Here is a 12,923-nt window from a genome sequence, read left to right as displayed (position 1 = left end):
CATTTTTTTTAAAATAATGAGCTCCTATTACTTTATATTAAGAACAAAAAAGAACCTTAATGATAAAGGAGAAAAGTTCAGGATCTGCAGTTGGGGATGAAAGGCTGTTTTTACTTGTAGTGGCTCCCAATTAGTGCTGCTTTGATGCCTACCCAAGCAAATCCCTGCAAGAAAACTGAAGGAGTCCCCTCCCCCACGACCCAAGAAGGGGGCGCTCCTCTTGCGGACATGGGAGCCCGCCAGGGGAGATCATGTGCACCCAGCTGCAATATTTCAAAATGGCTCGTGCATGCAAAGGGGCCCTGTCTTTAGTTCCACACTTAACACATTGAATAGCATGCTCTATGCAGAGGCTTCCCCCCCTCCAGCAGACCGCTGTAAGCAAGTGTTGGGTTTGACCTAAGTGAGAGCCCTAGGCTCTACTATTTATATGTCAAGTGGTATGTTTGGCATGCACGTAGTAGAAGAAAGTGGAGTTGGAATCAAAGAACCTTTCCTTTAATCAAATTGTTTTTCCCATCCCGGGCAACTAATTGTCCAAACATTCTATCCCTCCGCCCCCCCCCCCCCCCCCCCCCCCCGACCATTCAGTTGAGCAGACTGCCTTAGTTCATGGGTGGAGGTTCTTTTGTTGTCTGTTATGGGCTACTGGTACAAAGAAAAGAAATCTGGACTGAGTCATACATGGGTAATTAATATGTCACCTAATTTTGTTTCAGGTACCCTTCTTTCAAGAGAGAAATGGAAATATTCCACTCACCTCCTTTTAAAATTATATAAGCAGAGGGATAGAAGGCTTTATTTAAAGCAAGATAAAAGCAAAAGACCATTCCTTCCAGGGTCAGAAGGGGTTTAGGAGTGAGTGACAAAGAAGAGGGGAACTGAGAGGGGGCCCCGTAAACTCGGGAGGAGGTAAACTGCTCCTGTCACACTCTGCTGCTCCTCAGGGAAGCAGTGTCAGAGGACATTATCACCTGTTGTTGCTCTTTTGAAAAGCTCATTAACTCTCCAACAGCTTCGAAAGGCTTTCTTCTAGCCTGCAAAATAGTGTGTCTGGATTTATTTTCAAAAATCCAAGTTTCTCTTGGAACCCAAGGGCTCTTTTCCTGGGGGAGGTAGAAGGTTTGGCATGAAGGCATGGCCCACCCTGTAGCAGCAGCCCTGCACCACTCCACACTGGAGGACTCATAGGTCTTGGCCAGTTTGCCGCATGTGCTGGACCCCTGCTCTCTGTCCTCCCGGGAGGAGGGGACTGCCTCACCCCCAGAGGCCCAGAGAGTTATTTGAGAACCTGCATTTGTTTCATTATTCTCAAGTTCTTTTCTAATCAAATGCACCATGGATTCCAATGGGAATAATACACTATCAAAACCAAAAAGAACTCTGTGTATCTGCGTTTCAAGAAGAATGGCTTTTAGAGAAATAAACATAAAAGGTTATGGGAGAGACGAGTCTAGAAGGAAGTATATCCAAATATTAACTGTGATTATCTCTTGCTGGGAGGACTAGAGATAGAGTTTTTTTCCCTTCTACCTTTCCATATTTTCTAAACTCCCCAATAGTGAGTATATATTTCTTTTACAATGAGAAAGAAAACCAACAGACCTTATTTTAAAAGATGAAGGAAGAAATAGATTTTATTTTATTTATTATTATTTTTTTATTTATTTATGATAGCCACAGAGAGAGAGAGAGAGGCGCAGAGACACAGGCAGAGGGAGAAGCAGGCTCCATGCACCGGGAGCCCGACGTGGGATTCGATCCCGGGTCTCCAGGATCGCGCCCTGGGCCAAAGGCAGGCGCCAAACCGCTGCGCCACCCAGGGATCCCCAGAAATAGATTTTAATTATTATTTACAGCTCTTGCAGATTTCTTTTCTCTCTCCTCACCGATGCTTGTAATTCACGTCCAGCCACATCTGGCCCTCTTGATTGTCTCCATCCATTGCTCCAAGGGGCATCCCTCCTCCTAGTAAACAAGCTTCTCTTCCTGAGACCTAGCTCACCTCTTCCCTATGCTTTTTTGGGGTTACATCTCAATACAGCTGGTAGAACAGTTCATCAATTTAAAGGATATAATTCAACTGTTTTTAGTATGCACAGAGTTGTGCAACTGCCACCACAATCAATGTCAGAACATTTTCATCACCTCAAGAAGTCCCATTTCATCACCTCAAGTTAAAGTGCCCTTTAACTATCACCCCTCAACCCTCCTTTCTGCCCCCCTTCAAGCCCTAAGCAACAACTAATCTCTTTACTCTTTATATAGATTTGCCTATTCTGGACATTTCACATAAATGTAATCATATAACATGTGGTCTTCTGTGATTGGCTTCTTTCACTTAGCATAATGTTTTCAAGGTTCACCCATATTGCAACATGTGTGAATACTCTATTCCTATATAAGGCCAAATAATATTCCATTATATGGACTGTGTTTTTGTTTATCCACTCATCAGCTGATGGACTTCTGTCTTAGTCCACCTTCTAGCTTTTGTGAATAGTATTGCTTTGAACATGCATATACAATGCACTTCTTTGAGTACTCATTTATAATTCTATGGGATGTATACCTAGGAGTAGAATTGCTGGGTCATATGGTAACTTCTATACTTTGTGAATATAGTCACCAAATCGAGCGGTTTTCCACAGCAGCTGTACCATTTTGCATTCCCATCCAGCAATGTGAGGGTTCCAATTTCTCCACATCTTCAGCAACACTTGTTGTCTTTTTCATTTTTCAGTCTTTTTTTTATTATAGTCATCCTACTGGGTATGAAGTGGTATCTCACTCCAGTTTTGATTTGCATTTCCCTGATGACTAGCTGATGTTTAACTGGACTTCATCTTGGCCTTCCACATCTGATTCTTACACACAAATCCCTTTGAAGGCCACTACCATCTTACCAGGCAAAGGCCATTCAAACTGCTCTACCAGGGCAGCCCTGGTGGCGCAGCGGTTTAGCGCCGCCTGCAGCCCAGGGCGTGATCCTGGAGACCCTGGATCGAGTCCCATGTCAGGCTCTCTGCATGGAGCCTGCTTCTCTCTGCCTCTCTCTCTCTCTGTGTGTCTCTATGAATAAATAAATAAAATCTTTTTTAAAAAAGCCATTCAAACTGCTCTACCAGTTTAGTCCAGGAGTTTACCCATCCCAGTAGCTAGCTAGTCTTTGAAAAAAAAAAAAAAAGAATACCAGGAAAAATACATGGGGAGAGAACGTAGTTGTGCTTATTAATACACACCTCAAAAGATAAAGGATCTATCCATCTTGTATGTAGAAAATAGTTACCTGGAACTTGACAAGAATCTTAATTATATTGCATACTATCTGGAATATCATATATGTTTCTTTTTTTTAAAGATTTTATTTATTTATTCATGAGAGACAGAGAGAGAGAGAGAGAGAGAGAGAGGCAGAGATACAGGCAGAGGGAGAAGCAGGCTCCATGCAGGGAGCCTGACATGGGACTTGATCCTGGGACTCCAGGATCATGCCCTGGGCCAAAAGCAGCGCCAAACCACTGAGCCACCCGGGCTGCCCTGGAATATCATATATTTCATTAAATACTCATATTCCACTGGCTTATAATAATGGTAATATTGGCAACAATTAATGTTATGAGGGGATTACTTTGTGCCAGGGACTATGCTGAACACTTTACATGCATTGTCTCAATCATCATAGCAACCTGTCATTAGCTTCATTTTATAGTCAAGAAAGCTAGGCCCAGATGAGTATAGAATCTGCCTAAGGTTTCCTCGCCAAGTAAGTGAGGGAAGTACCTAGCATTTGACACTTAGGTGGGTCAGAATCCAAAATCAGTGCTCTTACCTACGACTCCTAATAGGTTTCCAGGGGCTGTTTTGAGAATCCAATCATCATTATAGCATGGCTGCTGAATGAAACTGTGTTCTGAATTCAAAATAATTAATCAAAAAGCATAGTCTCTTCTGGGGTCCATCCTGTATATCCCGTGGCAGGAATGAGTAGTCTATTACATACGATGGCCTTTTGTCCCCAAGTTACCTTGCTCAAGTTTCAAAGAGATTCCCCTGAGTTCTAGAATTTGATGACCCAGACCATGCTCACATTATTTGCATTCGTTGTGGGTTTTGTAGACGTTTATCTTGACCCCACTAAGTAATATCCTTCCATGCAAAAGTAGGAGGTCTTGTGTTTGCAACAGCCCCTTATCCTCTGATCCCCTTGATGTTTAGATGGACCCTCTCTGAATCTTCTCCAACTTGCCAGTGATCTTTATGATTAGCTAAGAAAACTGCAAGGGTTCAGGGGCTGGGAGAAGTTCTGAGTGGGGTTTTTTTTTTTTTTGGCTTTTTTAACTTCTAGGGAAGCCAATTGGAAAGCTTTGCCATGAGTTCAATTTTTCTTGCCATGTGCTGTCCTTAGAGAGAGTTCGGAGGTAGGAGGAGGCTTAAGGGAAACTCTTTCATTAAAGAGCAGGCCGTCGTCTCCCATAGACTAATGGCCATATTCTATTTCCTCATGGAGTGGGGGGAATTACTTAGCCTCAGCCTTTACTCTTTCAGTATCCACTCTTGGGAACTGTATTATTACCTTGTAAAACAGAGCATCTCTCCTATTAGCGTTAATTGAACCCATCTTTTTTCTGTTAGAAACTATAATGTTGACTTTTATTTTCAGAGCCCTGTATTGAGCCTCTTTGCTTTGGAGGTTGACAAAGCTCAGCCACCAGGAGTAGGCTGGAAGGGGGTCTGAGCATGGCAGGAAGCAACTGTTGGGGTATCGGGAGTTATATAAATCCTAGTAACCTTTCTTGAGTTGTTATGTCCATCACCCTGGCTTTACTGTGACCCGAGCCTTTGTGAAGATGTGCTGAGTATTGTAAATGCTCTCCTCCTTCTAGATCATCAGTTGAAATGAATCGTTTTATGGTAATAAAATGGAAAAATGCAAGAAAATAATTTCTACCACTCTTGCTCTTTTGACCAGATCTGAAAACAACCCCCAGAAGGCTTTTCTGGGCTCAGGACTCCCACCAGTGTCCAAATGAGATTCAGGCCTCTGGCTCCTCCAGAGGCCTATATATCAGGCCAGTCCATTCTTAGCCTGGAGACAGTATTGAATAATTACTCCACTGCCTGCAAATTTCCTGGCGGAGTCTCCCAAAACTTAGTAGAGACTTAAGATAGACTTGGTTATGAAGAACACTTTAACTTCCTTCGTACCAGGAACATTGCTTTAGAAAAATAAAGAGTATTTTATTTTTACTTGTTTACCATTGGACACCTATTATATAGATATTTTAATATTTCCTTAAGAGCATATCCACTTTTCTCTGGTCTCTGGTGTCTTATTTTGTGTATCCATGTACATCTGAAACAAGATAATAGGCCAGAAATTTTGCTGGGTATTTATGTGTGTGTGTTTATACATCTTTGCATGTATTTATTTGCTTGCTCTCTTCTCTCTGTCTCTGTCTCTCTCTTTTTCTCATGCACACACACACACATTTGTCTTATTGTAGCATGAAAGCCAAAGCAAATAAATAATAAAATATACTAGGATCCACTCCCTCCTGCCTCCACCCCCACCCCATAGTTACCACAATATACAGACAAAGAACAATGAAACCTTCCTCTTCTAGCAGATGTGAGTTTCTCTGACTATATTGTCAGGAGAATTTCCTAGAGCATACAATGCTCTGAGCACCCTGTAATTCTGATCTGCAACTATTAGCCCAAGCCTATATGGAAAGAGGCCATCTCTAGGGTAATGGCATTGTAAATTACAATCAATGCACTCAGTTACGCCCAGAAACCAAAAGATACGTCGTGCTCCAGTGTGCCTTGTAATCAGCACCTTTGAGAATGTAGGTAACAGCATTCTGAACAACAAATGGAAGCTGAATGTGTAAGAAAATGAATGTTGGAATTAAATCATCCTTCTGATAGGAGCAGCACCTTATATGGCAAGCAACTTTTTTTTTTCTAATATCATTTTATTGATTTTTTTTAAACTAAACTGTGGCCTTGTAGCCAAGAATGTCTTTTAAAATCATTTATTGCTCTAATCAGCCTGGCAGAGCCTTTCTGTCATGCTGATAAGGAAATTAAACTTTTCTCATACTGGGTTTACTTGCCTCTGATGCACAGATGCTTTCCTTTTCTTTCAGGGAACTAATTCAGAAGTTGAAATCTTTCATCAGTTTCTACAGTGCTTTGCCTGGCTACGTCTGCAGCCATAGCCCTGTGGCCGAAAACGACACTCTTTGCTGGAATGGACAAGAACTCGTGGAGAGGTAATCTTTTTTTGAATGTTAACTATAGCAGTATCTAAGAAATACTCATTGTATGTTCATCTCAAGGTTAGTCATACCTTCTCTCTGCCTTCATTAATTTCACAAGAAAAACTCTAGAAGAAACGTACATGTGAGCATCTGTGACATGCCAGATGCTACCTATATAACCCATAGCCCTTATAGAATTTACAAAGTTAGAAGCATGTTGAGAAATATGTATTCAGGGACATTTTACAAGATGTAGAGCATAAAACAGCTCTTTTGTTTGTCTTTGGCTTCTTCCATCTCCCTGTTATGTGGACCCTTATTTATTTATTGGTTTGCAGAAATCATATACACACACTAATAGTCATCAATTAGTGAGAGTTAACTACGTATTAAGCACCGTGCTAAGGGCTTGCCTATATTAACTCTTTTTATCCTTACATCAATCCTCAGAAGTAAATGCCATTATTTTCCCCTATTTGATAGATGAAGATAGAGGAAAGAAGAATGGGGAGGGAAAGAAGAATACCATTTCACTGAGCACTGTTGCTGAAATGGTTGATCATTGAGTATTAGTATAATATGCACTAACATTTGTCATCTGTGAAGAATTTTCTCGTCACTGAAAAGGAAATAATATATATTCACGCATTCAGCAAATACTTACCGAGCACCTTCTAAGTGCCGGTCATGTTGAAGTGAAGGAAACAGGCAAAATTTCCTCTCCTCCCAGAGCTTTCTTTAAAGATTTTATTTATTTATTCATAAGAGACACACAGAGAGAGGCAGAGACACAGGCAGAGGGAGAAGCAGGCTCCTCCCAGGGAGCCTGATACAGGACTTGATCCCCTGAGCCAAAGGCAGATGCTCAACTGCTGAGCCACCTAGGCATCCCTAGAGCTTTCATTCTAGTGGGCTGATGGCGCTCCTAATCTCCATTGCTTCACATGTACAAGGCATAGTTTGGGATTAAGTACTGAAATCAGGAGGGTAGAAAGCTTAGGAAACCATGGGGAGTTGATGAACAGGCTTCTGAAACTATTTGTCCAAGTGGTAGCGTCTTGTCGAGGAAAATATAGAAGATACTTGAACTTGATTTCTGAACCTTTTCCTAATGAGTTGCCTAGGGCAAGTGACTTAATCTCTCTGGGCCATGGTTTCCCCACTTAAAAAAGAAAGATGGTTGGATTAGAACCCTTCTAGCTTTGGCAGGCTGTGGGTTTTTTTTTTTCTTACTGGTTCATTCATTCATTCATACTTTTATGTTTTGAGATACTATAGGTTAGGCACCATGCTAGGTGCCAGGGATATGAGGGTGAAGACAGGTGAAGCAGGCAAGTTGCCTGCTTTGAGGAGCTTGCAGTCTAGTGGGAACCAACATCACGGCATGGGATAATTAATCATGATGCCCAATGGAATGAACTAGCAATGTAATGTAATAGACCAGAGGAAGGCTTTGGAGCCAGGTAAACTTGGGTTTGCATCCCAGTTCTGCTACTTATACTGTGGGGCCTTGGGTGGGTCCCTTAATGTAGAAAGTCCCAAGGCCTCTTTTGTAAGGGAAAGGCATCTCACTGGGTTGTTGCCACTATTAAGTGAGGTCATAAACATCAAATCTGTAGCCGACTGGCATATACCGGAACCCCAGTTCATGCTTCTTCTCTTTCTTCACCCTCGACCCCTTCTTTTCCCCACACAAGGCAAACCACATGCCAGAAAACAGCTTGTTTCTCAACTAAGTTGTTTTACTGACCTGGGACAGAGAGAACGAGGTGCTAATGGGATGAGGCGTTGAACTTGCATGGAGATAGACTTCTCTCCAGCAAATGTGAATCAGGCTACAGGGATTAATGGCCCCGTGAATCCACTCCACTCTGGAGAAATAGTATATATTTATTATCCTAAAAGCTCATCAGGTTCTAAGTAGAATCATGAAAATGTACTTAACCTGTTATGAGATTTTTTTAAAATTGTCAGAGAAAAGCAGTTGGTATTTGGCTTTATAAAAAGCAGATGCTGTAAAACAGGTATAAACAATATAATCCTTAAAGAAGAAAATGCCCACAGGTCAAATATGTGGTTCTTGCATGAGCTTCATGAGAAACCATCCCAGTGACTTACCCACTGTGATGCTAATATGGTAAAAAAAAAAAAAAAAAGAACAATTCCTGAATATTAATTTGTTTTAAGCAGCCTATCTCCTAACCCTGGTCTGTTCTTAAAGAGATGTTAGTTAGCAATGTATTTATTTGCCAATGTATTGATTCATTTATTTATTCATTTAACAAATATTTGAGCATCTACTGTGTATCAAGTGTTAATATGGGTTTCTTTCTTTTTATCATTTTTTTAAAATATTTTATTTATTTATTTATTCATGAGAGACACAGAGAGAGAGAGCAGAGACATAGGCAGAGGGAGAAGCAGGTTCCATGCCCTGAGCCAAAGGCAGACACTCAATAGCTGAGCCACCCAGGCATCCCAATATGGGTTTCTTTATTGTTATGATTGTGAAACGTAAATGTTATAACCCTGCCGGACATACCTTCTATTGTTCTTCAAGAAAAACAAAATCAGATGATCCAGTTTTAGTTAATTCAAAAGAATTTCTTCCTAGGCCTATGTTTTTTGAATTAGTGGAATTGACTGATTGATTTGTAGGATTTTTTAAATGTTTTTTTTTATTATTATTCATTAGAGACACAGAGAGAGGTAGGCAGAGACACAGGCAGAGGGAGAAGCAGGCTCCACGCAGGGAGCCCGTCGCGGGACTCAGTCCTGGGTCCCCAGGATCACGCCCCGGGCCGAAGGCGGCGCTAAATCACTGAGCCACCCGGGCTGCCCGATTTGTGGGATTTTTTTTAAAGATTTCACTTATTTATTCATAAGAGACACAGAGAGAGAGAGGCAGAGACACAGGCAGAGGGAGAAAAGCAGGCTCCATGCAGGGAGCCCAAAGTGGGAGTTGATCCCAGGACTTCAGGATCATGCCCTGGGCTGAAGGCAAATGCTAAACCACTAAGCCACCCGGGCGGCCCAGATTTTTTTTTTTAATTGAATTTTGCTCACATAAACTACTTCACGCTCAGGATGCTATCATGAAGTATGTTGCCCAAGAACCAAGATAGTCCTCCCCTATCAAATGGTGGAATCCAAAGCCTGCTAAATTTGAATGAGTCGAAAAATTAGCCAAATGCACTTTGATGCCATTAAAATAATTCTGTTAACTGAAGGTTTTTTTTTAGCTTTCTTATTTATTAGAGAGAGAGAGAGAGAGAGAGAGAGAGAGACAGGCAGAGGGAGAAGCAGGCTCCATGCAGGGAGAGAGAGAGAGAGAGAGAGAGAGACAGGCAGAGGGAGAAGCAGGCTCCATGCAGGGAGCGTGACATGGGACTCGATCCTAGGTCTCCAGGATCACCCCTGGTCTGAAGATGGCACTAAACCACTGAGCCACTGGGGCTGCCCTAACTGAAGTTTTTTTTGTTTAATTTGCTGGCTCTAAAGATCTCAGGGTATCAAACAAAATAATAAAATAAAATGAATGGTATAGTATAGAGAAGAGCTATTATTTCAAACCCATAATTCTATTTCTGAAAAATCCATTGTTTTAAAACAGCTTTTATTGTTGATATGTGCTATCCAGGGAGGGAGAAAGAGAAGGAAGGAAGGAAGGAAGGAAGGAAGGAAGGAAGGAAGGAAGGAAGGAAGGAAGGAAACAAACAACATATTTGTAGATGGTATAAGGGTACTGTAATCCAGGAAGCAACTCTTCCTTGGTTAGTAACCTCAGGTTATAATTAACCTATACTTAAATTACTGACCTAATGTGATGATGGGCCTAGGGAATAGTGTCAACCCAGATTTTTTAAAAAATTACTCAGAAATATACATTCAATAATATGCAGTTCTGTAGCCTGAGGGCATGTGTGCCCTCGACTTGTACCATTTGTAAAGATTAGCTTCACACTGCACATCTCATCTATAGTAAAACCTCTTTCCAGAGCTTTTCATTGAATTCCTCATTTCATTCAGTCTTAAGTAACAGTTGTCACTTCATATTGTCAAATCAGGTGTAACCTTGTTATCTTTATAGGTTGGGTTTGTATTCTTTTCCAATATTTTACTTTTAGTCAAGAAAACTTAAGAAAATCAAGGATCCCAAAAGGAAACAAAACTTGTCAATGGAGATACCTGATTAAAAGGAAAATATTGATGCTAAGGAAAACATGGATCAATATCCATGATAGCTGGGTTGTCAGAGCCATTTATACCCTCCCTCTATGAATGTACATACAGACCACTCAACTTTTCAAGAGTTTGACAAGTCATTGCCTCTCTAAATATGGTCGTATTTCACATCCATTCAATTGTTAGCTCTTAGGAAACCCATCAATTGAAATATGAATGAAGAGAATGTTTTCATGGATCTAGTCTGAGGGAGTACCACATAAGCCTATCATTTGTCCTTCTGACCTCCCCACCCCAACCCTACTGGCCATCTTGGCTTGAGATAAACATTGCCTCCGGGATTTAGCTGAGAAATCTTAGAATTAACGAAGTTGGCTCCTGTGAGGCATACTCTTTCATCTGAGCTCCCATGTATCCTACAGGCAAAGATTTCCTACAGTTGCCAAAGGCGCAAGGAAGATCCTCCATCTTTTACCTTTGTGGAACTACAGAGAATTTCAATTAGGGCATTCCTGATAGCAAGAGAAACATAAAGGATCTCATGGAGTAAATTAACACTGGGCTTATCAACAGCTAAACAGGTTTTGCCTGCACTGGTGCTGAAGATACCTGTATGTAGAGTGAGCAGTTTAGTGAATACATCCCCATACCCCCTCCTTATACCCCCCTTTCAGGACTGTTAGGCCAAACATATGGATCACGGACTAAAATTTTCATTCTTCTTCTGGATGGTTTGATACCATCTGGAAGTTAAGCCCCATTTTACTGTCAAGTCATGTTTATCTTTAAGTTAGCATAACAGGAACTACTTAAATTAAATTTATACATGTGCAAAAACTGCTAGTTAGAAAAAAAGTGCTATCTCTTCTTGACATTTGGCATCTGATAATTCAGGTTCATTCAACAAAGACTGAGCACTTCTTATATACCGGGCCCAGTGGGGCAGAGTGATAAGTAGAATCCAGTGCCTGACCCGGCTGAGGAGTTTACAATTTAATGAGAAGAAAGGAGAAATAATCAGCCAGTGTCCTTCCCCACAAGTACAGGGAGACTTCCCTTCAGAGGCATCAAAGAAGAAAAGCAGAGGCTCTACTTATCCATATCAAGCGTGTGTGTGTTATTGAGGTGAAATTCACATAACAGAAGATCAACCATTCTAAGGTATATAATTCGGTGGCATTTTGCACATTTGTGGTATTATATAATCACCACCCCTGCCTAGTTTTAAGACATTTACATGTCTCCAAAAAGAGATCTTGTACTCAGCAGTCATTCCCTACTTACCTGCCTCCCCCAGCCTCTGGCAACTGAGAATCTGCTTCCTGTCTCTATAGATTTACCTATGCTGGATGTCCAATATAAATAGACTCATTGACTTAGCATAATGGGGTTTTTTGTTGTTTTTTTGTTTTGTTTTATTTTTAGCATAATGTTTTTAAGGTTCATCCAAGTTGTAGCATGGATCAGTACTTCGCTCCTTTTTATGGCCAAATAATATTTCATTGTCTAGATGTAGCACATTTTGTTTATCCATTCATCAGATTTCTACCCGTGTTCACCTGAGCCCTGAGCAACTACTGCTCTGTCAGGCCCCACCTACCACCCCTGGATTCTGTGTGGTTCCCCCTTAACCTTAAGAACAGGGCAGCCAAACCTCCAGGCCTTCCAGCCCCAACATCTTTGACCACAACCTAAAGGCTAGCCTTTCCCTCACGTCTCCTGCTCCTTATACCCTTTTGCAGTTCTCCCGAGTCTTTGTTCTAGGCCCCATGTGTATGGCCAACTAGCCCCTCTTACAATCGGCACACCTCCCATAGGGTTTGATGCTTCCCTGGTGACTTTGAAGCTTATTGGTTCTGTATACACAAGGGCTTGTACTTTGTGGCACAATGCTTTAGCTCCCTTTGTTACTCGGTCCTGGCTGGTCTTGCTCCTTGTCATGTTGCTAGGCTGGTTGGGCCTGGATCTAGATGTCAGTTCCAGAATACTGCTGTTAGCTGCTTGGCAGTTCTACTTAGCCGCCACCACTGCTGCTCCTGCTGCTGCTGCTTCTTTAAAAACATTTTTATTTATTTATTTGTGACAGGCAGAGATATAGGCAGAGGGAGAAGCAGGCTCCCTGTGGGGAGTCCAATGCAGGACTCGATCCCAGGACCGTGGGATCACAACCTGAGCCAAAGGCAGATGTTCAACTGCTGAGCCACCCAGGCACCCCTCTACTTAGTCACTTCTGCCCATTATGAATCAGAATACCCATTTGGTATTTTGTCAGGCTGACTCTGGGACTCTGAGTGGAGTGCATGAGATTCCTGGCACTAGAGAATAAACTCAACTGAAGGTGACTCCTCTCCCTCCTATGTGATCGTACCTCCCCTTTCACCTGAGAAATTATATCCACACATCCCTCCCACCGTGAATTCTCCTTTATTTCCTCCCAATCACACATGTCTTCCAATGTTCATAATGCCT

General features: G+C 41.7%; 1 protein-coding gene across 1 annotated transcript in view; it reads left to right on the top strand.

Moving 5' to 3' along the window:
- GPC3 (glypican 3) overlaps positions 1-12,923 on the top strand; it is a 441,034-nt gene that overhangs the window by 291,357 nt on the left and 136,754 nt on the right. The window contains exon 5 of the mRNA XM_025431385.3: positions 6,156-6,281. Within this exon, the coding sequence (XP_025287170.1) occupies positions 6,156-6,281 (126 nt within the window). The remainder of the gene's footprint in view (positions 1-6,155; positions 6,282-12,923) is intronic.

This window comes from Canis lupus, chromosome X (assembly GCF_003254725.2).
Source record: "Canis lupus dingo isolate Sandy chromosome X, ASM325472v2, whole genome shotgun sequence".
Taxonomy (NCBI): domain Eukaryota; kingdom Metazoa; phylum Chordata; class Mammalia; order Carnivora; family Canidae; genus Canis; species Canis lupus.
This window is presented reverse-complemented; position numbering and strand designations above follow the sequence as displayed.